This window comes from Bos grunniens, chromosome 12 (genome assembly GCF_055505025.1).
Source record: "Bos grunniens cultivar Pamir isolate PY7600 chromosome 12, Bosgru_T2T1.0, whole genome shotgun sequence".
NCBI lineage: Eukaryota > Metazoa > Chordata > Mammalia > Artiodactyla > Bovidae > Bos > Bos grunniens.
In genome coordinates this window covers 11,821,188-11,846,575 of record NC_141176.1, presented here as the reverse complement: position 1 = coordinate 11,846,575, position 25,388 = coordinate 11,821,188, and the positions used below count along the sequence as shown (strand labels likewise).

General features: G+C 38.1%; 1 protein-coding gene across 35 annotated transcripts in view; it reads right to left on the bottom strand.

Annotated features, from left to right (window-relative positions):
* The window catches only part of NAA16 (N-alpha-acetyltransferase 16, NatA auxiliary subunit), a 64,916-nt gene that overhangs the window by 4,856 nt on the left and 34,672 nt on the right, over positions 1-25,388 (bottom strand). For 13 of the 35 annotated variants that reach the window (XM_086328787.1, XM_086328789.1, XM_086328793.1 and 10 more), the window contains 9 exons: positions 15,247-15,319; positions 12,965-13,134; positions 12,472-12,624; positions 10,536-10,664; positions 4,222-4,435; positions 3,090-3,280; positions 984-1,092; positions 462-560; positions 8-151 (listed from right to left, as the gene is read on the bottom strand). In XM_086328787.1, the coding sequence (XP_086184913.1) occupies positions 8-151; positions 462-560; positions 984-1,092; positions 3,090-3,280; positions 4,222-4,435; positions 10,536-10,664; positions 12,472-12,624; positions 12,965-13,134; positions 15,247-15,319 (1,282 nt within the window). Of the gene's footprint in view, positions 1-7; positions 152-461; positions 561-983; positions 1,093-3,089; positions 3,281-4,221; positions 4,436-9,834; positions 10,347-10,535; positions 10,665-12,471; positions 12,625-12,964; positions 13,135-15,246; positions 15,320-22,297; positions 22,455-25,388 lie in introns of those variants that run through there. The other 22 variants (XR_015137807.1, XR_015137800.1, XR_015137803.1 and 19 more) reach the window with 6 other exon arrangements.

Here is a 25,388-nt window from a genome sequence, read left to right as displayed (position 1 = left end):
TACCAACCTGAAAGTAGATGCTGAAGAGAAGTAGCATTATGTGTGAGAAAATCCTCATTAAAACTTTCCAAATCCTTGTTAACAAATATTTTCTGCATTTCCTGAGATAGAACTTTGCTCACGATGTCTGGAAGATTACTGTGATTAGACACTGTAAAAACAGAACATTTACAGTCTACAGTATGTTTGGCCTGTCCTTTGAAACAAAATCAATTGAAATACATTCATATTTACTATTAAGCCTGATACATTTTACATAATAAAAATAGGAGCGCTCCTTTGGAATACAAATACATTCCAGCTTAAAATGCACTAATTTCTAACATATCTTTGCTAGTATCTTCATTTAAGTACTTTGCAAACTTTTTTCTTTGTACTAATCTCTTTCATGTCCAGCTTAATAGAAGACAGGCAAACTGTCATAATTACTTTTACATAAATATTACCTTTTTTATACTTACCAGATTTAGAAAATTTAATTAAACATTCATGTAGCCATGGGTTATTCCTGTTGATAGCAAAAGCTCGTTTAACAGACTGCAGCATTAACAGAAACTTTCCTGTGTCAGAAAAAATTAGACAAGTAACAGAATCAATATTTAAGTATGTTACTTTATTCTCTTTATTTTAGCCTCACTTAAAATCCAGACACAAAGTATTATCTTTCCTATAATCTTCAAAAGCAAAATTCAAAGTTGATTTTGGTTATCAGAGACTTTTATTTTCTAAAGAAATGCTTGAAAAATCATCAAGAATTACTTCAGGTAAACAATCTGTATGCCTATTCAAATAATTCATTTGATCAAAATATTCTAATCTATTACTCAGTAAAGTTTTGAGTAGCAAAGGAAAAAGGGATTAAGAGCCTTTGTGGGAGGTTGAAATGCAGGTCTAAGAAACAAAAACGGATCTAACTCACGAACATTATACTGAATATGGTCACCAATAAAATAAAAAATTAAAATCTGAATCCAAACTATTACCTTTTCTAAAATATATTTCAAATGCTAACAGATGAGTGTCAATGTTATCAGCAACAAGGTTCTTAAGAGGTATAAGAAACTTGATAGCTTCTTCTAATGGATTTTCTATCTATTTTGAAACAGAAAGAAAAATTATTGTATTTAAAAAGCAGGCACACAAGTCAAATTTCCCCCCAAATCTTATACTAATGCATAGCTGAAGTACTCTAGATAGTTCTTTTTATATATCTAAGAAGCAAGAAAAAAATTTTTAAACTATCAACTATAAACAAAGTATAGTCAATACTATTCAAAATGGAAATAGCTCTATTGTTTTCATGATTAGAAAATTCAAAATAATTTTATAAAAATAAAAAATACAGAAAATTATTCTGTAGACTTAATGAAGTGGTACTACAAATACCAATGTAATACCAAGCCCCTTGACATTCTAAAGTAAGGAGACAAACTTGAAAAAAAGTCAAGTTTAAAATACTAGATTCACAGTGAATAAACCAGAAAGCTAAATATTTCCCTAAATCTGGTTCCTAAATAACTATTAATATTTTGAAAAAATTGTGGAGATAAGCTACTATTCTCTTTGTAGCTAAAACATTATCTAGCCAAGTATATAAAATGCTGCCATATTTCACTGTATTGCTGCTCTAACAAATTACCAAAAATTTACTGTATTAACACAAATTTAGGTATTTCTCTGGCGGTACCATGGTTAAGACTCTGTGCTCCCAATGCACGGGGCACGCGTTCAATCTCTGGTTATGATAAAGACAGCGTAAAGGGACAAAGTAGGTGATTAAAGTTAATCCCACGAGGGAATTTAAGTAGAAAAAATATGACGACCTCTTTAAGTTAATGATTACTCAAAGAAAGGTTTACTTAACCACAAAACCAAGCAGCCTTGCTTGGCAGCAAAGCCACGCAACAGAAGCACAGGACGTGCCCCAAAACAATAAAAAAAAAAACGGTGGCACGAGACCCACATCCTGCCCAGTGAGCTCAGTGCACTAATGATCCCGAGGACATACGCACACAAGAAAGAGTAATGTGTGAACCGAGCCTGACCGTGTAGGGACAAGAAAAAAGTCCCCACCCAACCTGGAGGAGAAGCAAGTGATGGAAGCACAGCGTCCGCTCGGGAAGTCACACAGGTCCTCTCCCTCCTCCTCACTTGTGCTTTGATTACAGAACTGCAGCCGACTACGTTCTCGGATGTGGCACTCCCCGCCTGCACACCTGTAAGCCTCCCGAAGAGTCCAGTCTAACAGATCACTTTGCTCTTGCTGAAGTCTCTCTGCACCGAGGCATATAGGACTGTGGTACTAGAGTTCTTTGGAGACCCTCAAATGACACCAAACAGTGTCAGTTGGGCCACTAAGTTCCCTCATGCTGCATACTGCAGCCAAAACAAAACCCCACAAATTTATCTGACACGGTTCTGTAGGTTAAAAGTCCAACGTGGGTCTCACTGCACTCCAAGAGGGCTGCATTTCCTCTTGGAGGTTTTAAGGGAGAGTGTTTCCACGCCTTTTCTCGGCCTCTTCAGGATGCCCACCTCTCCTGGCTCGGGGCCCCCCTCTCCTTCACAGGCAGCCACAGAGGACAGAGTCCTTTCCCATCACTCAGCGCTCCCCGCCTGCTGCCCTCCTCCCCTTAAGGCCCCTGTGATTAACCACACTGGGCTCACTGGGTAGTTCAGGAATCCTCTTTCTGTCCAGTTTTTTATTTTTCAGATTTTTTTTTTGGCTTCACCATACTTAAGGCATGTGGGATCTTAGTTTGTCTTATTTAAATATAACCTTAAATTTCATTTGCCACCTTAATTCTCTCTGCTGTGTAATGTAACATATTCACAGTTTTCAGGGATTAGAACATGCATGCATTTGGAGGGCTATTATTCTGCCTACCACAAGTACAATTCTACCTATAATCTGCATTAGCCCAAACTTACATATTATCACTTAAAAGTAACTGACGACCAGCATAATGATCTTAGCTAATACTACAAATTTGGCTTCTGATTTACAGATTTAAATAAATCACATTTATAATCAGCACAGAACTAAATAATACAAATTTTATCAAATAAACACAGTGTATTCATCTCACCCTTTCTAATTTTTCAGGTAGAAGTTCTTCTTTGAAACCACTGGTTTCTTCTTCTTCATCCTGTTTTTTCTTTTGATTTTTTGGTTGATGTTCCCTTTCCACATGCTTTCTCACTTCTTCTACTTTAGCCTTTTTCTGAGCTCTTCTCTGCTTGCTAAGCATTTTCTTCAATTCTTTGGCTGACAGGTTTTCTGTAAATATTCAAATGAATGAAAACTCTGAGTCAGTGCTCTCAATTTCCTCATATTCTTACTCAATGCATATTATTAGTCTATCTGGCCTTCCCCGGTGACTCAGAAGGTAAAGAATCCGCCTGCAGTGCAGGAGACCCGGGTTCAATCCCTGGGTTGGGAAGATCCCCTGGAGAAGGCAAAGGCTACCCACTCCAGTATTCTGGCCTGGAGAATCCCATGGACTACAGTCCATGGGGTCGCAGAGAGTCAGACACTGCTGAGCGACTGTCACTAGTATGTGTGGGGGGAGGGGAGGACCTGTATCAAAGTTTTTAGAGAGTGTATTCCTAATGATCAACTTACACCGGCACACCAAGGGCAACAGCAAATGCTGCGTCAACTAAAACTAACCGACTCTAGCCTAGCTCCTCCTCCCACACAATACATGGGCTTAGGCAAATCCTCTCTCTCAGTCTCAAGTCCCAAACTGTATAAAGTGGAGTTGAAGATTATCCTTTTGGAAAAATTCAAGAAGTGAGACAAAGCACACAGGCACAAGTGATCTGATCAGAAATCTGCTTTCATGCCACTATTTCTCAAATATTCTTGGGTACTGACATGTTAGTGAGTAAAACGTATTCAGATATTCTCATTGGCACTACTATTTTCAGTCAAGTAGGTATTAGAAGCTGTACAAATATATTTTTTTCTCTAAAAAGCTCAGTTATTTTCAATTACCACTTTAAAAAACAAAACAAAACATCCCATAAACATTATCAGTTACAGGACAACACCCTATCAACTTTTTCTAAGTATTCCCCCTACTTTTTGGGGGGTATATCCATTATCTAATGTTGCCTTCACACTCATTTGATAATATACTATTCCATCATGAAGTTAATGACATTCTGAAATTCTGTGTTCTCTTCAAGTCTCTTTAAGCAAGTCTCTTTAGTTACCTGAATTTCTCTCTTGTTGTTTGCTTTCACTGGTCAAGGGATTATCATACAGTTTCAAGTATATTTCAATAGCTGATCTAGCAGCCTTGAAATAAAATCCATGTCTCCTGAGTATATCTTCTAATCTCAAAAGGTCAACGTAGGCCCGAAGGGTCATCTTTCTCATGCAGTAAGTATGGAAGTCAAACTGATCGTCAGTTATCTCAGAAAAGTGCTTAAAAACAAAACCACAAAGTTATTCCTTACATTTATGTCAATAACGCCTACTTTTTTAAAAGAAAATTATAAAAAGCCTGTAAGATAATGTAAGCAGTCACAATTTCACTTAGTTGCCCTCTCCAGGGTTTAACATACAAAGGACCTCAAGTTGTTCTTTGCATTCAACTTAAGCTTCTCTTCCTTACATTCCATCCCCATTCCCTAGAAATCATGTTTCAGGATGATACCCAATTTATATGTAATAAGTCAGATGAGGGGAACTTCCTGCTAGTCCAGTGGTTAAGCCTGGAGGAAGAAATGGCAACCCACTCCAGACAGAGGAGCCTGGCGGGCTAGAGTCCATGGAGTCACAAAGAGCTGGACACAACTGAGCACCAGCAGTGAGGACGTGGTGCTTTCAACCCTGGCTGGGGAACTAAGATCCCGCAAGCCATGTGGCACAGCCTAATAAAAGAAAGGCAGATGCCCAGGTTATTTTTTAAACCTGGAAATTAGAATATACCAATACTTTTGTTTCAATAAATACTTCTCAGTATTCCCTCAAAATCAGCAAGGTAGAGTTAAACAGAGCTCTGAATGGAGACTAAACGTATACAGGTTTACAGTGAATGTCTATACATCAGATGGCTCTACTCAACCATGAACTCTTCAAGGACGAGCCTGTCATATCCATCCCCACTCCCTGGCACAGGGCCTAGCACAGAAGACATTCAGTAAGCACAGTATGTGCCAACTCAAGAGAGAAGCTGCTTTTCAGGCATGTGACTTCGTAATTTCCTACAGCCTCAGTTATTTAACCTAAGTTAGGAATAAAAAATATATATACAGCCAATCTCATAGGTTGTTAGGGGATCAAGTAATTATTTTAAAGTTCATTCTAAACAGTAAACTGCTTTAGAAGCACAGAGTGTTGTGGCTTTCTCTCACTCATTAAACTCCTGTTTATCTAACTATATCCCATTTTAGCAAAAGTTTTTAATCTGGAGTCTGTGTATAAACAAGCATAGTAATGTTTTCCTAAGGAGAGAGCTTGAAGCTTTCAACCGATTCTAAAAGTGTCCATGGCCCCCAAAGGATTAAGAACTAATCCCTTACATGAAAGAAAAGATGACTAACTCCCCAACAAAACAATTTATACTTCTATTTTCTTCCCTATGTGCATCTCCACCTCCATCTTCTTTCTTTTCTCCTACTTTAGCTTCTCCAAAAATATACAGAAAAATGAATGATTCATCACACACAGATCAAACTCTTCTACTATTTCACCTCCCTCTGTCCTGGGGGCCTAGTAACTCACTGTGCAGAAAACACATTAGTAACTATCCGTATCATTCGATAATTTTAGTTGTCTTGGTAATTAGAAATACATCATACACAGAATTACATTAAGAGCCTTATATTCTAAAATATTAAGATAAAAAAAACGCACACAGTGTGAGGGAAAGAAATGGTGAAAAAAATGACTATTCTACATTAGTTTATATTTACTACTTCACGAACCATGCTTTAATGGTATATTTTAAAGTTTCATTCCTCCCATCAATAACACAAATCAAGTAACTTATGAAGGAATTACATAATTGTTCATGGTTAATATAAATACCGTTATACCTAGCACTATAATATCTCAAAATTCAATACAACTGAGGAAAAACGGCAGTGCCCCAAATCATGGAGCACATAACGAGATGAAAACGTCTTAAAGAGGTTGCAGTTTTCTTAGGGTGAGAAACCTTTATGTGTAAAAAAAGGCAGACGCAAGTTTCAAGAGACATTCCTAGAGCATGAGGTTTGAGTGAGGTCTCGAGGGAGCCACACGGAACCACAAGCGTGTGATCCGCCTCTGTATCAGTAGCCGCCCATAGCCTGCCTCTCTCCAGTCACCGTCTTCCAGAAACAAAGCAACCCACTTATCCTAGTGTGTCTGAGGCTTTCTCAGTTCTTGCGCTCAAACCTCTGTGTCTCAGGAACCTGCTGAGGATGGCATATTCCTACTTAAGAGCAACTATGTCATCTTAGGCTGACTTTCTTAACTTTTCGTTTTGAGATGAGCATGGACAAAGGAGTTACAAAGGCGGTACAGGGATGTCCTATGTCCTCTTTGCTCAGTGTCCCCACCAGGTTACACCCTGCAGATGACTGCCAACACCCCCACCAGGCTACACCCTGCAGATGACTGCCAACACCCCCACCAGGCTACACCCTGCAGATGACTGCCAACACCCCCACCAGGCTACACCCTGCAGATGACTGCCAACACCCCCACCAGGCTACACCCTGCAGATGACTGCCAACACCCCCACCAGGCTACACCCTGCAGATGACTGCCAACACCCCCACCAGGCTACACCCTGCAGATGACTGCCAACCCGAGGAGCTGAGATGGGCTTGATGTGCGTGAGCAGTTCCATGTGACGTCACCATACGTAGGTCTCTACAGCTGCAATGCAGGGGACACAGGCTCAATTCCTGAGTCCCACATGCCGAGGGGCAACTAAGCCTGTGAGCCCGAACTACTGGGTCCATGTGCCACAACTTTGAGAAGCGTGCATGCCGCAACAAAGCTCTCCTGTGCCACAACTGGGGCCTGACATAGCCATGAACAAACAAACAAGTAAAAGAAGTAAGAGCTAGACCAACCAGGGCAATGATCTTAATTCCTTTACAGAAAATCGGTCGTTATAAAGTGAGTGTCAACTTGATAAAGATTAAGACACAATGGAAGATAAAGTTACGGGCTTCCTTGTGGCTCAGTGGAAAAGTCCTCTTGCCAATGCAGGAGACATGGGTTCGATCCCTGATCCAAGATCCCACATGCTGTGGAGCAACTAAGCCTGCGTGCCCCAACTACTGCACTTGTCCTCGAGGGCCCTGGAACCGCACCTACTGAAGCGTGTGCACCCTGGAGCCTCTGCTCTGCAACGAGAGAGGCCACCACAACGAGCAGCCACGCGCTGCACCTAGAGAAGAAGCCCACACTGCACTGAAGACCCGGCACAGCCATAAATAAATACAATTATTAAAAAAAGATAAAGTTACGAATGTCCTGTGGTTTTGATCTACTGGAAACCTTAGATCTTATCACCAAGTTTTAGAAATATGTACTGCTTCTCTCAGATATAAATCAACACGCTAAAATAATGAGAAACTAATCACCTGAAAAAAAGGGGGGAAAAGGCTCAATTCTTGAAAGAAAAAATAGTTAAAAATATTATTCTGAACACAAGTTTATAGCCAATAGTCTGAAGGTGGTCATTCTGTCTTATTTTTAATAAAACTTAAGTTCTAAACATCGGATTGTGTTGGACTACATAATCACTACATGTAATCTTAAACCCTGTAAGGAAGGCAAGAAGAAGGCAGAAAAAGGACTACAATGGACCATTCTAGAATTCTAACATTTCAAATCCAATTAGTAAGAGTGCAAAGCAGTATGTCCTAGGCTGAAACTGCCTTCAGTGAAAGAATTCTTGAAGGCAGAAGGACTCAGTCCTTCTTAGAACTTAGTTCTCTATTCAATAACCTTCTATTTAGAAGGTCAACTGCAAAATTTTATATATATATATATATATGTTATTTTTTTTTGCCACACAGCATGCAGGATCTTAGTTCCCTGAACAGGGATTCAAACTGTGCCCTCACTGCACTGGCAAAGCAGAGTCTTGACCACTGGACTGCCAGGGAAGTCCCCAAAGTTTTATTTTTGAATAAGGTGCTGTGTCTTTACTAAACTATTTAAAACCCAGGCACAAAGGTAACCCAAATAGGTATCTGTTGTATCTTTTAATTCTGTAATTACTCCTAAATCCTTTAATTGTTATCATTAAGAATTTTCTTTTAGATGACATTAATGTTATTAGAAACTAATTTCAGAGAGCTCCCTGGGGTCTGGAGATTAAGAATCAGCCTTCCAATGCAGGGGACCTGGGTTCCATCCCTGGTAAAGGCACTAAGACCCCCACAGGCCTGAGGGCAACCACGCCTGCTCAAGACAAGGAGAGAAGCCAGCGCGCTGCAACGACTAAGCCTGTGCACCACAGCCCGCGCGTCACAACCACTGAAGCCACGCTTCCCAAGAGAAGCCCTCGCACTACAACTAGAGAAGCTCCTTCGTGCCACGACACAGACCCAGTGCAGCCAAATAAGAGAGAAAAATTAATTATTTCAGAAGCGTTCATCAGCAAACATTCAATCACCCTATTTGTACTCTACACTAATGTTTTTCCTTTTAGCATGAATTACTCACTATAAAGACTAGCTTATAAGCATAATATGAATAGGATCTTTTCTTGTGTATCTGCCTCTGGTTATATTTTTAAGTACCAATAGCAAACCCTAAAGATACTTAGTAAAGTTTCCAATGATGATAATTACATAACATAACCAGAGGGTGATGATTTCTACCATCTCTGATAACCAGTGATCGTCTATAATTTTTTTTCCTTCAAAAATGCTTTCTACCAGTCAAAACACATTTCTTAAACTGGAAATACAGGTGACCCTTGAACAATAACCATGTGGGCCCACTGATATGTGAGTTTTTTCCAACAGTAAATTCTACTGGACCACGTGATCATGGTTGGTTGCATCCATGGATACGGAAACAGGGATACATAGGAACCACGTATACAAAGGACCAACTGTAAGTCACAGGGAGACTTTCAACTTCCCAGAGGGCTGGCACCCCAACACCCACTTTGTTCCAGGGTCAACTGTAGTTATTCAAAACCACTAAAAACTCAGGAGAAAGCATAATCTAAATGAAACTTAGTAATGGAACAGCTAGTGATCATAGTCTAACAATTTTTTAATAAAAAACATTAAAAAGTCACTAATGTTAGGAGGAATGGGACTAGAGATGGAGAATTTCCAATGATCCCAAGGTGTTGAAATTTGATTTCCACAGAAAGTCTGATTAACTTCTAATTACAGTCGTGCTGGAACAACTGATACATAAGTGCCAAGCTACGGCTCCTTGAGAATGTTCTGGGTAACAGAAATGCATCTTTCCTCAGTAATGAGCAGAATGCTTTTAAAGTGATGATTGTCTAGGATGTCAAACAAGCTAGTGATCTATGGTTTGGTCACAGAAATCAGAGCCTGACTTAAACTCAGGATGACTGGATATTGCCTGAATATTTCACATATCATCCAAAGGCTTTACAGTTTCCGAGAAGATGAGAAGGGTTTCCCCTGGCAAAGAGCCATCAAGTTTAGGCTTAAAAAGCAAAGAACAAAGCAAAAGCTACACTACTTCTGAAAGGGCTCTAATGGAATCTTAGTTCCCGACCAAAGCCACCCCCTAAGAGGTCCAGCCTTCCTTTGAGCAACTTCACAACTTTCACATGGGGAAGAAGGCCAAAGTGGCTGCCAGGGTGCAGACCGCAGGCTCACCTGACTGCGCCAGCTCAGGACGGGGCTGCCGAGTGACCCCTGGCTGAAGGCTGCTGAGGCCTGCCTCGGGGGTGCATTGTGGCTCTTTTCCTCCTGTGGTCCACTTGGAAGGAGAGTGCTTCAGAGATGACAAAGAACAGGAAAACAAAAATTCACACACAAGGAAAAGAAAAGTCCCCCTTACTACGGCACATCGCACACATGATCCTAGCAAGTCGTAACATAAGCCTGCAAGCCAGCCACATGTTGGGTACGGAACGTGCTGAAGGTGAGAACACACACCCTGGCAAGACAAACTGGAGAGAGGCTGACGACAGAGCAGATCCTGACACAGAGCAGAAAGAGGTGGCCCTCGGCCTGTGCATCTTTCCAGGCTGGGGATGAAATCAAGTAATGGCCCAATTAGGAAAGAGAAATTTTGAGTACATGTTAGTAATAGCAACAGTAACTTAACTAATCCTCCTCTTCTTGCTTCAGACAAAAATATGCAGACATGTCTACCTCATTACCACCTGAGGATCCAAAGAAAGGAATCATTTATTCACAATTTCTGAATGTCTGAAAGGCTAAAGACTGAGAATTTTTTCACAGTGAAGTTTTCCAGAGTCGTGAGAAGACGTAGATGAGACTCTGTAGAAATCTACCTGCTTTTCTGGTCACCTTAGAGGAGAAACACGAAGCCCAAACTCTTGTTAACTTACCCTTTCTACTTCATGGCACTTTTGCAAAGCGTCCCCGTACCTCCCCAGGCGCTGGTACGCGGAGATGCACTCTGTCTGAAACCACATGCACTGCATCTCATTTAGGTTCTCCATGGCAGACGTCCCTTCCTGAAACGGAAGCAACCGCAAATAAAGGAAGCACACGACACAAGAGAGCCTAAAAACCCCGTTTTCTCTTTCACAACAATGTCTATGAGGATTACGGTGACAATAAGTAGCAGTGACATATTATATAATAAACACGTCGATGTGCTTCCAAAAGGCTCCTACCAACTTAAAACTGTGTGTCTTATTTACCCAGCTCTCTTGAGACCGTCAACAACCTACACAGAAAAGACTACAGGTTACTGAAGCTAAGTTTTAAACACCAGAGCTTTTATTTAACCTATTTAAGACAGGGATCCTATGAAGCACTGCCTATCTTTGTCTATTAAGCAAAAGCCATTTAACCTTTTCCTTGCTGACTTAGGATCACTGCTATTTACAACATTGTTTTCAAATCTCTTCATAGTAGTTTCAAGCCCGCTTTTCAGTTTTGCAAGTCTCCTTCCTCCACATCAAGGCATCAGTTGTCACTTCCTTTCACAACGATGTCTATGAGGATTATTATGACAATGAGCAGTAGTGAATTATACAATAATACATTAAAATTTTTAAATAAAAAGAATATTCGCTAATTCGGGCTAAGTGTGTATCCCAGGAGAATGCAAAGCACAGAGTGCCTGGTCTCAGTGCAGGGACGTGGAGCTCTGTCACAATGGAGAACAGTTATTTAAAATGCATGTTACAGGACCCCAAGAATGACAGCAAAGATACGGGTATATTTACGTAAGTTCAGTCTTCATTTCTTTTTCATACCCACTGTTGTTATCAGTTTAATTTTCAGAATTCTCATTGAAAGTATAAAAATCAATTATCTCTGGGTAAATAAAATTATGGTGGTATTTTATGTCTTCTTCATGGCTACAGATATTCCATCGTTTGATAACTACCTATGTTTATAAGAAATCTACCATATTTTTCATTTCAAAACTTTACCAACTAGAACTATTCAACCTGCCTCAGCAACTCTACAAATATTATAAACTGAAAAATTTGCAAGAAGGAAATAGGAGCACTTCACTTACGTATTACAAAGCAGATATAAACTGATAGGGAAGTCACGAGCAGCCCTCCTCCCCCAGCTCACTGCTGCCCACCACCGTCAGGGACACGCCTGGCCAGTGAAGCAGTGTGGATAAGCTAACCAGCTCTGTACACAGCACAGCGGCCTGTTAAACAGTGGACAGCTGGAGGCGATTATGACAAGCAAGCTGAGCCCCAGACTTTGGGAACTACTTTCCTCAAACAGCTGAACTTTCCCCTTCTTTCCCATTCTCCTGGGTCTTTTCAGACATGTCCTAGTTGGCTGTGGTTTGCTGCGTGGGTGTTTTGTTGTTGTTTTTTAAACCACTGAACTTATTTAACTTAAATATCCTCATTTCTAATTGTACTTTACTTCTCATCTCTACAGGGCTTCCCAGATGACTCAGTGGTAAAGAATCTGCCTGAAAATGCAGGAGACACAGGAGACGGATTTCGATCCCTGGGTCAGGAAGATCCCCTGGAGAAGGAAATGACAACCCACTCCAGCATTCTTGCCTGGAAAATCCCATGGACAGAGGAGCCCAGCAGGCTACAGTGCATAGGACTGCACAGAGTCAGACAAGACTGAAGCGACTTAGCACACACACACCAGAAGCACATGCACACTCATCAACCACAGTAAGAAATCACACTTAGGATATGCGCTAAACAAGATTTAAAAAATGACAACAAAAGTGAATTCCGAGGAACTATAGCAGCACACTTCACACATCATCAGGGAATTTAAGTTTAATTTTACTAACTCAGACAATGACATGCTATTTCTTACTCTTGTGAACTTGGAGCACATTTCCTCTGCTTCCTTTATCATATTTGCCCGAAGCATATACTTTGCGCATTTGGAATTGATGAATCTATCAGCCGTATCCAAAGACTGAGCTTCATCCATCCACTTGACAGCTTCTCTGAGATTACCCATATGCTTTAAGAGATGAAAGTATTAAAGACATCACTGTTATGATTAAGAGAATATGGGTACGCTACAACAGAAAACGTTCTTAAAGACAAATTAGAAATGTTACATTTCTGTCAAATCTATCTAGAAATTTTTATATACATTAAAATTCATATTTACTAAGAGCTGAATGAAATGATTAACACTGACTATATAACTATGCAACATAAAACTCCTTCGGATTATTAGCGTATTGAGAATAAATAATCAGGGTGCCCTAAAAGTTATCTCCACACAGAAAGAACTCCATGGGTCCTTAAAATGGCCAAATTCTTTAACTATTCAAAAAACATGACCAAGATTTTACCTTGTAAATTTTTGCTTTCATATAGAATAATTCTATTAGAGTTGGAGTGCTAGCAATTGCAGCATTAATATAATCCAAAGCCAAAGAATACTGCCCAAGCTTATCAAAGTGCTGTGCCAGGAAGTACTGAACCCAGAGTAGTGTCGTTGGGGGTTCCTTCTCCCCATTCTCTGCAATCAAACACAAAATTATTATAAGGAATGAGGCAAAGTGAAGCAACTCACTTGCTTTCTTTCTCCCAATGCATAATGAAATCAATTACTATTAGAATAAAAATCTAGTAAAAATGACCAATTTCAACAGAAAGAGATACAACCTCAAGTCACAAAGTTCAGGAAGCAGTAGCCGAGCAGAGCAAAGACGCTGCTTTCCCAAGCTTCTACCCACACCTCATGCCAAGGAAACAGTCTGGGAGAAGAGGCAGATCAACCTAACTCTACGGATTCTCAGGCAGACAGCATTAAGGCAGCAGGTCCAGGAAAAACCAAGGAAAACAGCCTGGAGAAAACACGTCCCTAACCACCACGGTAAAACTTCCACAGAGGCAAGAACTGCCAGAGCTTACGTGGACCGTCCAGGCCTCAACACAGACCAGGGAAACCCAAAGTTGAAGGGTATCAGGAGGGTACACTCTTGACCAGATTGTCACAACCAACCATCTGACCTCTATCTGGCTCCCCATTCTGTGCCCTGAAACTACAGAAGAATAAATAGAAACACCTAGCTCTCAAAATGGGTATCAGAAGGGAAGACACACAGGTATAAAACGAGGTAGGAAGAGCAGAAAGGAGAATTTACTCATGTTACCTCAGAAGACAAGAAGGTCTCCTAGACTAGCTGACCGAATGAAACGACAATGCAAACACACAAATTAACATAAATTAAGACACAAATAATAAATATGAGCAAAGAGCCAAGCATTTATCTTGCTCCTCTCATATACACTGTATTTCAGGGGGGGTCAAATATCTGAGGAAGAAAAGTTCTTTACAAGAACTCCAGCTAGTATTAATAAATGCAGAAGGAATGATGATCAGAATGAAATAAGGGATCAAGGCAATTTTTGCAGTGGCTGCAAAAATCATCAGGTAAGTGACCACTAAGAAACACTGACTGCATGGCCAGATTAGGCTGACAAACATCTAAATTCTGATGAATCTTAGTTTCACAAAAAGAGAGACAATGAGAATGCCTTCGGCCTTCAGATGTGCTGTAACAGGAAGTTCAAAGTGTCACCTATGAAGTATTCACATGGAACCCAAATCTAATGGAGCCTATAAACCTAGGGGACTTCCCCAGAGGAACAGTGCTCAGGATTCTGTGCTTCCACTGCAGGGGCAAGGGTTCAGTCCCTGGTCGGGGAACTAAGATCTTGTATGTTGTACAGCACAACATGCAAGAAAGGAAAAAAAAAAAGAGCCTATAAATCTAACTTGAAGTTTGTAAGAAATATGGAAGACAGCAAGATGTATTAAACGCTACCATGAGAAAACAATTGGCAAAATTCAAAGCATGGTGCGTTCCACGAGACAAATGACCTTTCAACAAACAGCCTTTAAAAAAAGAGGAGAAAGGAAAGACAGGACAGTACCACCCAAGATTAAAAGAATATCAGAAACATAACAAACAAATGTAAACTGTGGACCTAAGCTGGATCCAGATTCAAAGAAACCAATTACACATTTTTTTAAATAATGAGGAAAATTTGCATGTGGACTAGGTGTTAAGATATGTGGTATGAGAGTTAATTTTGTGGAAGACACTTAGGGCTTCCCCCATGGCTCAGCAGTAAAGAATCCACCTGCAAAGCAGGAGACGTGGGTTCAATCCGTGGGTCAGAAGATCCCCTGGAGGAGGGCATGGCAACCCAGTCCAATATTTTTGCCTGGAGAATCCCATGGACAGAGAAGCCTGGCGGGCTACAGTCCACGGGGTCGCAAAGAGTCGGACATGACTGAGCACACAAACATAAAAGTAGAAAGAACAAAAAACTAGGAAGTCAGGAAAAACACATCTTAACATTAACTACTGGATCTTGGTCAAGCTACTCAACCACGTGGGATTCTGTTTACTCATATTAAAATGAGGTTAATTCCCACATCACAAGATTATGGAAATTTTTAATTACTTTAGGTTGCAAGTGCTCTTCTCATTTCATTCACTAATTAAAAAACTAGTGAACAGCTATCATGTAGCACATAATGAACACAATTTTACCGTAAGTGATTAAAAATGGACTGAAATGAATAATCAAATTTCAACTCAATCTAATTTAAACTTACCATAAGGGCTAAAAAAGTCACACGTTTTAAGAGAGGTTTCATAATTAGTAACCAGCTCCTGGATTATGGAAATCTGTTAAAGAAACATAGTTTTAAAAAATCTTTAATAGTATTTTATTTTTTATGGATTAGATTTGGAAACAATATACAGTTTATTTCAGAACAATAAATTAACTATAAATTGAGATGCTTGCTTTCCCCACTCCCACCCTCCATGTTGGAAGGAAAATGAGAAAAACACAGAAAATGTACTGCTCTCTTTATTAATAGTAAAACAGAATCTCATTAATTTCTCATCTCAACATCGAGTTTCAAATTATGAAACTAATGGACAAATTATCACTAGTTACCACATACTCCTTTTTGGCCAATTAACACATCTGTATAATTTATTAAGTTTATCGCTTTTTGCTTCCCACTGTCACAGGGTGAAGTTGTAAGCCATTATATTCTCAGATTTTCTAAAATGCCAATACAAAAAAAAAGTCAAGTGAAATAATCTAAACTACACAGTGAGTTGATGGAAAAAGTTAAGTAAACTCGTAATTAAAGGTTTAAACTCTGTTTTCAGTGATTATTTGAATAAATTTTCATTCCAATGCTATACTTAGGTAGGACTAAAAGATCATAAGCTACACTGCAAACATGCTATGCCCAGCAAGTACAAAAGTGACATGAGTTAGAAGTCGCAGGAAAAAAGCAGCTTCTGTGTACAGTTTGTTTTAAATGTCTGTTGATGTTACCTGTTCAGAATACATCAGAAAATATAGCCATCTTATTTATGAACTTCAGAAAAACAAAGGTCAAAAGTGAAGAAAAACAATTAAAATTTATAACAGTATGTGATCAATATAGAATTATTTTAATACCGTCCCACTGAAAGCAGTCAAAAAACAAAATACCAAATTAAAACACTTCTCAGGCCTATATATCTTTCTGATAAGAATACTGCACTATATGGTGTAATTCTCTCAGATAGAAGGGCAATAAGGAATACATGGGACAATATATTAACAGTGGGGGGAAATACGTAACATAAACAAAAAAAGAAAGAATTTACACTCATTACTGAAAATATGACCAAATGGATTAGGGTAGTGGAATATGAATACAGTCTTAAAAAAAAGTAACAATAATGCTGTATTATTTTAATAAGATATTTAAACAAAGATCATTTTAAAAGAATGTTTATTAAAATCTGAATAGACCTGTATCTAGTAAGGAGATTGAACAAGAAATCAAAACCTACCAACAAAGAAGAGCCCCGGACCCTATGGCTTCAATGGTAAAATCTACTGAACAGTTTAAAAACTAACACCAAACTTTCCCAAAAAACTGAAGTGAAGGGAACACTTCCAAAATCATTCCGCAATGCCAGCATTACTCTCATACCAAAATCCACCACAAGAAAACTACTGACCAACACTCATGATGAATACGGATGCAAATCCTCAACAAAATACTAGCATATAGGCCTCAGCAGCATGCTAAAGGATCACACACCGTGACCAGGAGGAATTATTCCTGGAATGCAAGGACAGTTCACCTTAAAAACTGATTAGTACAACATGCCATATCAACAAAATGAAGGACAAAACCCCACGTAATTATCTTAATTGCTGCACAGAAAGTATGTGATGAATTTCACCACTCTCATTATAAAAAACTTATTGAACCATGAACAGAAGGAAATTATATCAATATAATTGATGACAAACATGAAAAACCCACAGCGAAAATCAGACTCAAAGGGGAGAGACTGAAAGTATTTCTACTACTAAGATACACAACCAGGCAAGGATGCCTGCTTTCATCACATCTACTCAACACGGTTCTGCAAGTCTTCCTGCTGGAAGGCAAGAAAAAGAAATAAAAGGCATCCAAACTGTACACAAAGAAGAAGTAAAACTTTCTCTGCAGATATTTCCCAAAAAAACAGCAAGACACAGAAAGTCAATACACAAAAATCAGCTGCACTTTCACACATAAAAAATCTGAAAAGGAAATTACTAAATCAACTTCTTTCACAATAGCATCAAAAAGAATAAAATGCTTAGAAATAAACTTAACCAAGGAAGTGAAAGGCTTGTACAATGAAAACTATAAAACATTGCTGAAAAAAATTCAAGATGACATAAATAAATGGAAACACATCCCATATTTATGAACTAGAAATTTTAATATTATTAAAATATCAATACTACCCAAACAGACCTATAAACTCAATGCTATCTTCATCAAAATCCCAATGTTTTTTCCCAGAAATAGACAAGCCCGTTCTAAAATTAACATTTGGACTCTCAAAGAATCCAAATAGCCAAAACAATCTTTAAAAAGAAGAAAACCAAGAAGACTCACTTCTGATTTCAAAACATACTACAAAGTTACAGTAATTAAAAAAAAAAATACAGTGTGGTATTAGCATAAAGATGGACATAGAGACTAATGGAATAGAATCTAGAGTCCAGAAACAACGCTCACATTGGTGATTTTTTACAAGAGTGTCAAGACCAATCAATGTAGAAATAAAAGTCTTTTCAACAAATGGACTGGGAGAACTGGATGTGCATTTGCAGAAGAATGAAGGTGAACTTAACCTAATTCCATATACAAAAATTAACCCAAAGGACCAAAGACCTAAAATAATGAAAGTCTTAGAAGAAAACACAGAACAAAAGCTCCACAGTATCAGGTTTGACAATTTCTTGGATTTAACACCAAAGGCCCAGGGAACAAAAGAAAAAATTGACGAATTAGACTTCATGAAAAGTGAAAAATGTGTACAACCAGATGCCATCCACAGAATGGCAACCCCCAGAACGGGAGAAAATATTTGCAAATCATGTATCTAGTAAGAGCTTAGTATCCAAAATACAAAGAGAACTAAAATTCAACAACAAAAACCCCATTCAATGTTTGATAAAATACTTAACAAACATTTGTCCAAAGATATACAAACAGCCAGTAAGCACATGAAAAGATTTGCAACATTACCAGTCATTAAGGAAATACAAGTCAAAACTACAATGAGATGCCACCTCACACCCAGGAGGATGGCTATCTAAAAACAAACAAAAAACAGAAAACAACAACTGCAGACAAGGATGTAAAAAAAGGGAAACTGTGCACTAGTGGTGGAAGATGGTACAGCTGCCGTGGAAACAGTACGGCAGTGCCTCAAAAAATTAAAAACAGGACCACCAAACGACCCAGCAATTCTACTTCTGCTATAGATCCAAACGAACTGAAAGCAGGTCTCCAAGAAACATCTGTACACCCATGTACACAGCATTGCTCTTAACTGTCAAAACGCGGAAGCAACCCAAATGTGGGAGAGACATATGACAGGTATTATTCAGCCATGGAAAGAATTCTGCAATGTGTTACAACACGGATGAACATTATGCAAAAGGAAATAATCTAGTCACAAAAAGACAAATACCATATGATTCCACTTTATGAGCTGCTTAGAGTAGTCAAAATCATAAAGCTGTAAAGTTTAATAGTGGTTGCTAGGGGCTAGAGGGAGGGAAAAACAGAGTTACTATTTAATGGGTACAGAGTTTTATTAATAGTGCCACAAGATAAAAAGAGTTATGGGGATGGATGGTGGTCATGGTTACAAAAAAAGGTGAATGTATTTAATACCGTTAAATCATACACTTAAAAATGGTCAACATGGTAAACCTTAGGTTAAGTGTATTTCGCCACATAAAACAACAACAAAAGTGGTTCTAAAAGCACAATCCTCTGACCATTAATATCATAAATGTTAACATTAGCATGACCTGGTAATCTGTAGGCATGCAAATTTCTGAGCAAACCCCACATTTAGAGAATCAGAAACTGAGTCTAGCAACATTTTCAGCAAACCCTCTATAAATAATTCTAATATACCCTAGGGTTTGAGAACTGATTTTTTTTAAATGCTGCAATAAGACTATTACTATTAAGCAAAATAAAAAGTATTAGGCATTTTTAAGCCACCAGGACTAATTTCATTCAGAGTATGTGTAACTTTAAAAAAACCTTCAGGTTCAACTTACGGAAATTCAGCACTCAACTTACAGAAGCAAAAAGTTTTTCATGAACTTCCACTACCATCTACTGGCAGTTACTAAAACTGCAGCTAGAGTAGACTTTTAAGTAAGGGTGTACCTTTTTGCATCTCTAGGGTGGAATACATTTTAAAAATTAGTTTTAATAATTTTAAAAAGTACAACAAAATACTGAAGTTACACATAATAATGTTACACTCTTAATAAAAGAGTGCAAATACTACTGAATAAAATAGAATCTCTAGCTTCAGAACTCAAAAACAAGATTTAATTGAGGGAATAAATCAAGGTAATGGAAAGTTCACATGAAATGTTCTAAATAAAAAACTGCAAAGATCACTGTCCTTCCTGGTTTACCTGGCATATATATTGAATCTAAAAAATGTGTTATTATGGTCACTCACTAAGTAATTAACTAAAAAATTCAATTTTCCAAACTTATCTATGAAAGTTAGTCTAAGGAGTTTTACTGAGGTATAAAGGATCCATTTTACTTCAAGTTTACTTACCATTTACATTGCAATTATACTGTATAATTATATATTCAATTATATAATTGTATACCATATAACTATAGTCAATTGTACAATATAACTGTATATTCAACTTCTTTCTTCTACAACTTAATAAGTAATGGCTAGTCTTGAAAACAGTATTTCCACTGGCATTTAAATCAAGAAGTCCAATCTACTCACATTAGGTATCTAATATCACAATAAAACTTCAAGCCTTAAAATAGTTTAAAATCATACAAAATTTTCTATGAACTGAAAATATTTCAAAGTTCAACCACCTTCTCCTGATTTAAATACGTTCTTCTAACAGTTATATTTGACCAGAATTGAAAAAGCTTTGCTTTTGCTAACCAAATCTAACATGGGCAAATGTGACTATTGTAGATAATTCCCCTAAATTATTGATTGCCCTTAACCAGCTTTTCTTATATATGAGTTAAAAGAATTCTTTATTAACCTTAAAGCAAAGTCCTACAGCACATATACGACACACAATTTTTCACAATATAAAGAGAGATCGAGTTTAAAATGTTACTGTAAAACATGAAAGCCACTGAAACTGTCTTTCAAATTTTTTTAATCCAAATGAGAAAACCAAGCACAATAGTTTATCAACAAGGACCAAAACTGGATTAATTTCTAATAAATATACAATTAACATAAGGGACAATTTTGGTCCCCAAGCAGCTAGCTGAACTGTCCAAGAACTATGACACTAAAATGAAAGTAACTTCTTGCAGAGATGACCTGTGACAGGGTGCGGATGGTGAGAGAGCGGAATTTACAAACTTAATCATTTAATTAAAGCACACATCAACTCTTTCAGTATTAATTGCTCCAGTTTTATAATCCAGAAACAGAATCAGGTGAGTGCTCACGCAAATATGTGATGGAGTCAGGATTCCAGACCAGGCTTGATTCCACAGCAATTCTCTTTTCCCTATACCAATATTTCCCAAAGGGTGACCACGCAGCTAATTCAGTGAAACTTTTAAAGTTATATTTTAATATTAGATTTTTACTTTATGACTATAGAAACTGTATTAACACACATCTGGCTTTTATGAAAGACAAAAAAAATTATCAAATTTGGTGAAAAATACTAAATAAATAACACTGTAGTTGTTACATAGATTCGGCAAAAATTGTAAAAGGGATTAATGAATAAGTTGACATGACACTATACTAAGACACCTTCCCAGGTAGGAAAAGTACTTGCTTTTATTTCCCTCTCCCAAAATTTAACTGTTTTTAAACAAGAAATGAATTCATGAACGTCATTACAATTAACGGTTGATCAGCATATCTGAAAAATACTAACTCTGACACTGTTACCACTGCAAATAATGCCTTTTGGAATTTTTAACAACAGAATTTTTTTCCTTTAGTGAGAAATCCAGGATTCTAAGAAATTTTCTTTTTCCTTTTTTCAGAGAGACTATATTTGCAATAATTATTGCAAAAGGGGGAAAGGGCTATATTTAGTGCTGTGAGCTGGCTGTTGCCACAGAAAGAACCAGTGTCCATAAGATCTGCAGAGTTAGACAAAAGGGCTTTTATAAGAGGAGTGGACAGAGCTAGAAAGAGCCTGGTGTGGGGAGGCGGGATAAGAGGATGGCAGATAGGACAGTGTTTTATTCTGACACCAGCCTCTTCTCCAGGAGAGCCCTAGGAATAGTGGCTGTCTGCTCTCAGGCTGAGAGCAGGCTCAAGCTCAGGGACCTCCTCCTGGCCATGAGCCTTTACAGAGTCACCCCCTATGCCAGAGCAACTCCCCTCTTTCTGTTTTTCTTCTCTTCTTCCTCCTCAGTCTGCAGAATCTAAGAAACATTCTTAATGTAGTTCTTCTATTATTTGGGGCATCTAAGAAAAAATCCCTTATACTGCCCTTAAATACAAATCAAACTCTTGCTTTCCTTGGTAATTACTCCCATATATAGTTTTCTGAAACACCTAGTTTTCCAGAAGTATATAGGAAATAAAGCATTCTTAGAATCATTCTGCTTGACCATTAACTGTGATGTCATTTTTATAATGATGACAGAACTCTGAAACTTCATTTTCTCCCCTAACTTACCTTCACAATTAAAGTTAGTTAGTAAATAGACACAAAACTCAATTTTATACCCACCTGAGTTAATTCAAAAGAAAGAAACAAAGATACCTTAGAGACAATATATTCCAGGATCAACATCTTAATTTACCTCCACCTCCAGCAACAAACTATAGGTGTTTCCCAGTAACCAGAGCCAAACAATTCAGTACTTTCCACAGACATATTTCAACGATGTTCACGATGATTCTCTTTCTGCAGTGAACAGGCCAAGTGTTCTGTAACTCTTTCGGCCTACTGTCATCAGTTTCTAAAGGTCACAAATACCTCAACAGGTCCTTCAGCTGAATGAGGATCTTGACATATTTTCACAGTTATGGGCAGATTTAACACAAGAAAGAAAGGCTGTCTTGGAAGCAGCCTACCTTCCCTTCCCGTGTATGGACAGCCATACATTTTCTGTTGAGACAGCTGCGCTTCACCAGTCTGTCTCACCAAGCACTCAGATTCCATGTTCTCACCCGTGTTCAGCGCACCTATGCATCGGTGTCCAGATGCTATGGAATCAAATGTACCTGTAACAACCCATGCAAACCGTGATGATTCATTCACTCAAGAGTCTGACACAGTGAACAGCTAAGCAAACTGCCAAGTACTTTCCCCTATAGGTGAAAATGGAAGTCCAGAATTAATTTCCACCTCTTACCAGGGTCACTTTGGTTTCTTTTAAAAGCCCCCCAAAATATTTTTAAAGTATATGCTGTAACCTTGATTTATCCTTCAACTAAAAATAAATAAATTTTTTAAAAAGCAATTGCAAAAAGATGAGCAAATTAAATGTAAAACCAGCAGAAGTAAGGATATAATAAAGACCAGATTTGAAGACTAGTGAAATAGAAACAGAGGGAGGGGTCAACAAATCGAAAACCTAGCCTTCAGAAAAGACTGACAAAACTGGTTGCCTTTAGTTACACTGACCAAGAAAAAAAGACTCAAGTTATTAAAACTGGAAATCAAAGAAAAGCACTACTTATTACTGACTTCATAGAAGTAAAATGATTATAAAGAAATACGATGAACAATTATATGCCAATATTGGATCATTTAAATGGACAAACTTCTAGAAAAACAAATCTCAGAAACCAAATAAGAAGAAATAGAAATGAATAATAATAAATAAACAGTTGAAACAAGTAATCAAAAACAACCCACAAAGAAAAGTACAGCCCCAGACAGCTTCACTGGTAAATTTTACCAAATATTTAACACCAACACCAATCTTCACAAACTTCTCAAAAAAAAGAAAAAAGGAGAGAAAATTTCCCACCTCATTATAAAGTCATTATTACCCTGATATATCAAAGCCAAAGACATTACACAGTATTTGTTAGAAATTCAGATACAAAAATCCTCTATAAAACTCTAGCAAATTGAACCTGAAGTCAAGTCGCTCAGTTGTCTCCAACTCTTTGCAACCCCATGGACTGTAGCCCCCCAGACTCCTCCGTCCATGGGATCTTCCAGGCAAGAATACTGGAGTGGGTTCCCATTTCCTTCTCCAGGGATCTTCCTGACCCAGGGATCGAACTTGGGTCTCCTGCATTGCAGGCAGACTCTTTACCATCTGAGCCACCAGGGAATCCCAAATGCAGGAGACCCTGGTTTGATTCCTGGGTCTGGATGATCCTCTGGAGAAGGGACAGGCTACCCACTCCACTATTCCTGGGCTCCCTCTGTGGCTCAGCTGGTAAAGAATCCACCTGCAATGTGGGAGACCAGGGTTCGATACCTGGGTTGGGAAGATCTCCTGAAGAAGGGAAAGGCTACCCACTCCAGTATTCCGGCCTGGAGAATTCCATGGATTCCATAGGGTCACAAAGAGTCTGACATGACTGAGCAACTTTCACTTTCAAATTGAACCTAGCAACACATAAAAAGAATTACACATCATGACCAAGTGGGTTTTATCCCACTAATGCAAAGCTGTTTAACATCTGAAAATCAATTACTGTATGACATAATTATCAACAGAATAAAAAATAACACATGATCATCTCAATAACATAGAAAAAGAATCTGATAAAATTCAACACCCTTTCAAAACAAAAATGTTCAACAAACCCGAAGTAGGAAGGAACTTCCTCAACATCATAAATGGCATATACAAACATATCCATAGTTAAAACAATATTTAATGGAGAAAGACTAGACACATTCCCATTGAGACCAAGAACAAGACAAAATCGTCAATTCTTATCATTTCTATTCAACATGTATTGGGGGTTCTAGACAGAACAAGTAGTCCAAAAAATAAATAAAAGGGATACTAATTGTAAAGGAAGAAATAAAACTTTCTATTTGTGCATGACAGGAATTCATTATACCAACAGTAACAACTAGTAAACAGATTTATCAAGGCTGCAGAATATAACAATATAAAAAAAAAATCTACTTACTAGCAAGAAAAAAAAAAACCTGAAAAATTAAATTAAGAAAATAATCTCAACCCAAAGAATACAAGAACACTAATCCAAAGAGACAGATGCACCTCTGTGTTCACTGCAGGATTATTTACAATAACCAAAATATGGAAACATCTTAGATGTCCATCAACGGATAAATGGATAAAGATGTGCTGTGATACATGGACTATTACTCTCCTCAGCCATAAAAAAGAATGACATCTTACCATTTGCCACAACATGGATGGACCTCGACAGTGTTATGCTAAGTGAAATAAGTCAAAGAGAGACGAATGTCACATGATTTCACTCACACACAGACTTTTAAAAAAGAACAAAATAAAACAAAAACTGATAGATACAGGTAACAGACTAGTGAGGGAAGGGAGTTGGGGTGAGTGTGAAATGAGTGAAGGGGCTCAGCTGTATGCTGACGGGTGGTAACTAGGTTTGCGGTAGTGAACAGATTACAATGTACACGGACATCAAATTATAACTGGCTCTGTAAGTTTCAACATGTGCACCTGAAACTTATAAAGAGAAAATAATTCTACCCAGCATAGCATAAAAAAGTAAAATACTTAGGAATGAATTAACGAAAGATGTATAAGAGGTATACTGAAAACTACAAAACACTGTTCAAAGAAATTAAGGACACTCTAAATAAATGGAAAGACTACCAATGTTCACAGATGGAAACACTTGTGTTAAGATGAAAATGGGAGTTCCCATAATGGAAATTCCCAAAGTGATCTACAGATTCAAAGCAATCCCTATAAAATCCCAGCTGGCCTCTGTTGAAGCTGAAAAACTGATCCTAAAATTCAAATGAAAATAAACCCTTAATGGCCAAAGGAAGATTTAAAAAAAAGAACAAGGAATATTCACACTTCCTAATTTAAAAAACTACCCGAGAGCTGTAGTAAGCAAGACAGTGTGATACAGCCTAAGGTGGACACACAGAGAGCCCAGAGACGAACCCTCACATCCACGGTCTACTCATTTTCAACACGGCTATGTAGCCTTTCAAGGGAAAAAAAAGTAAATGGTGGTA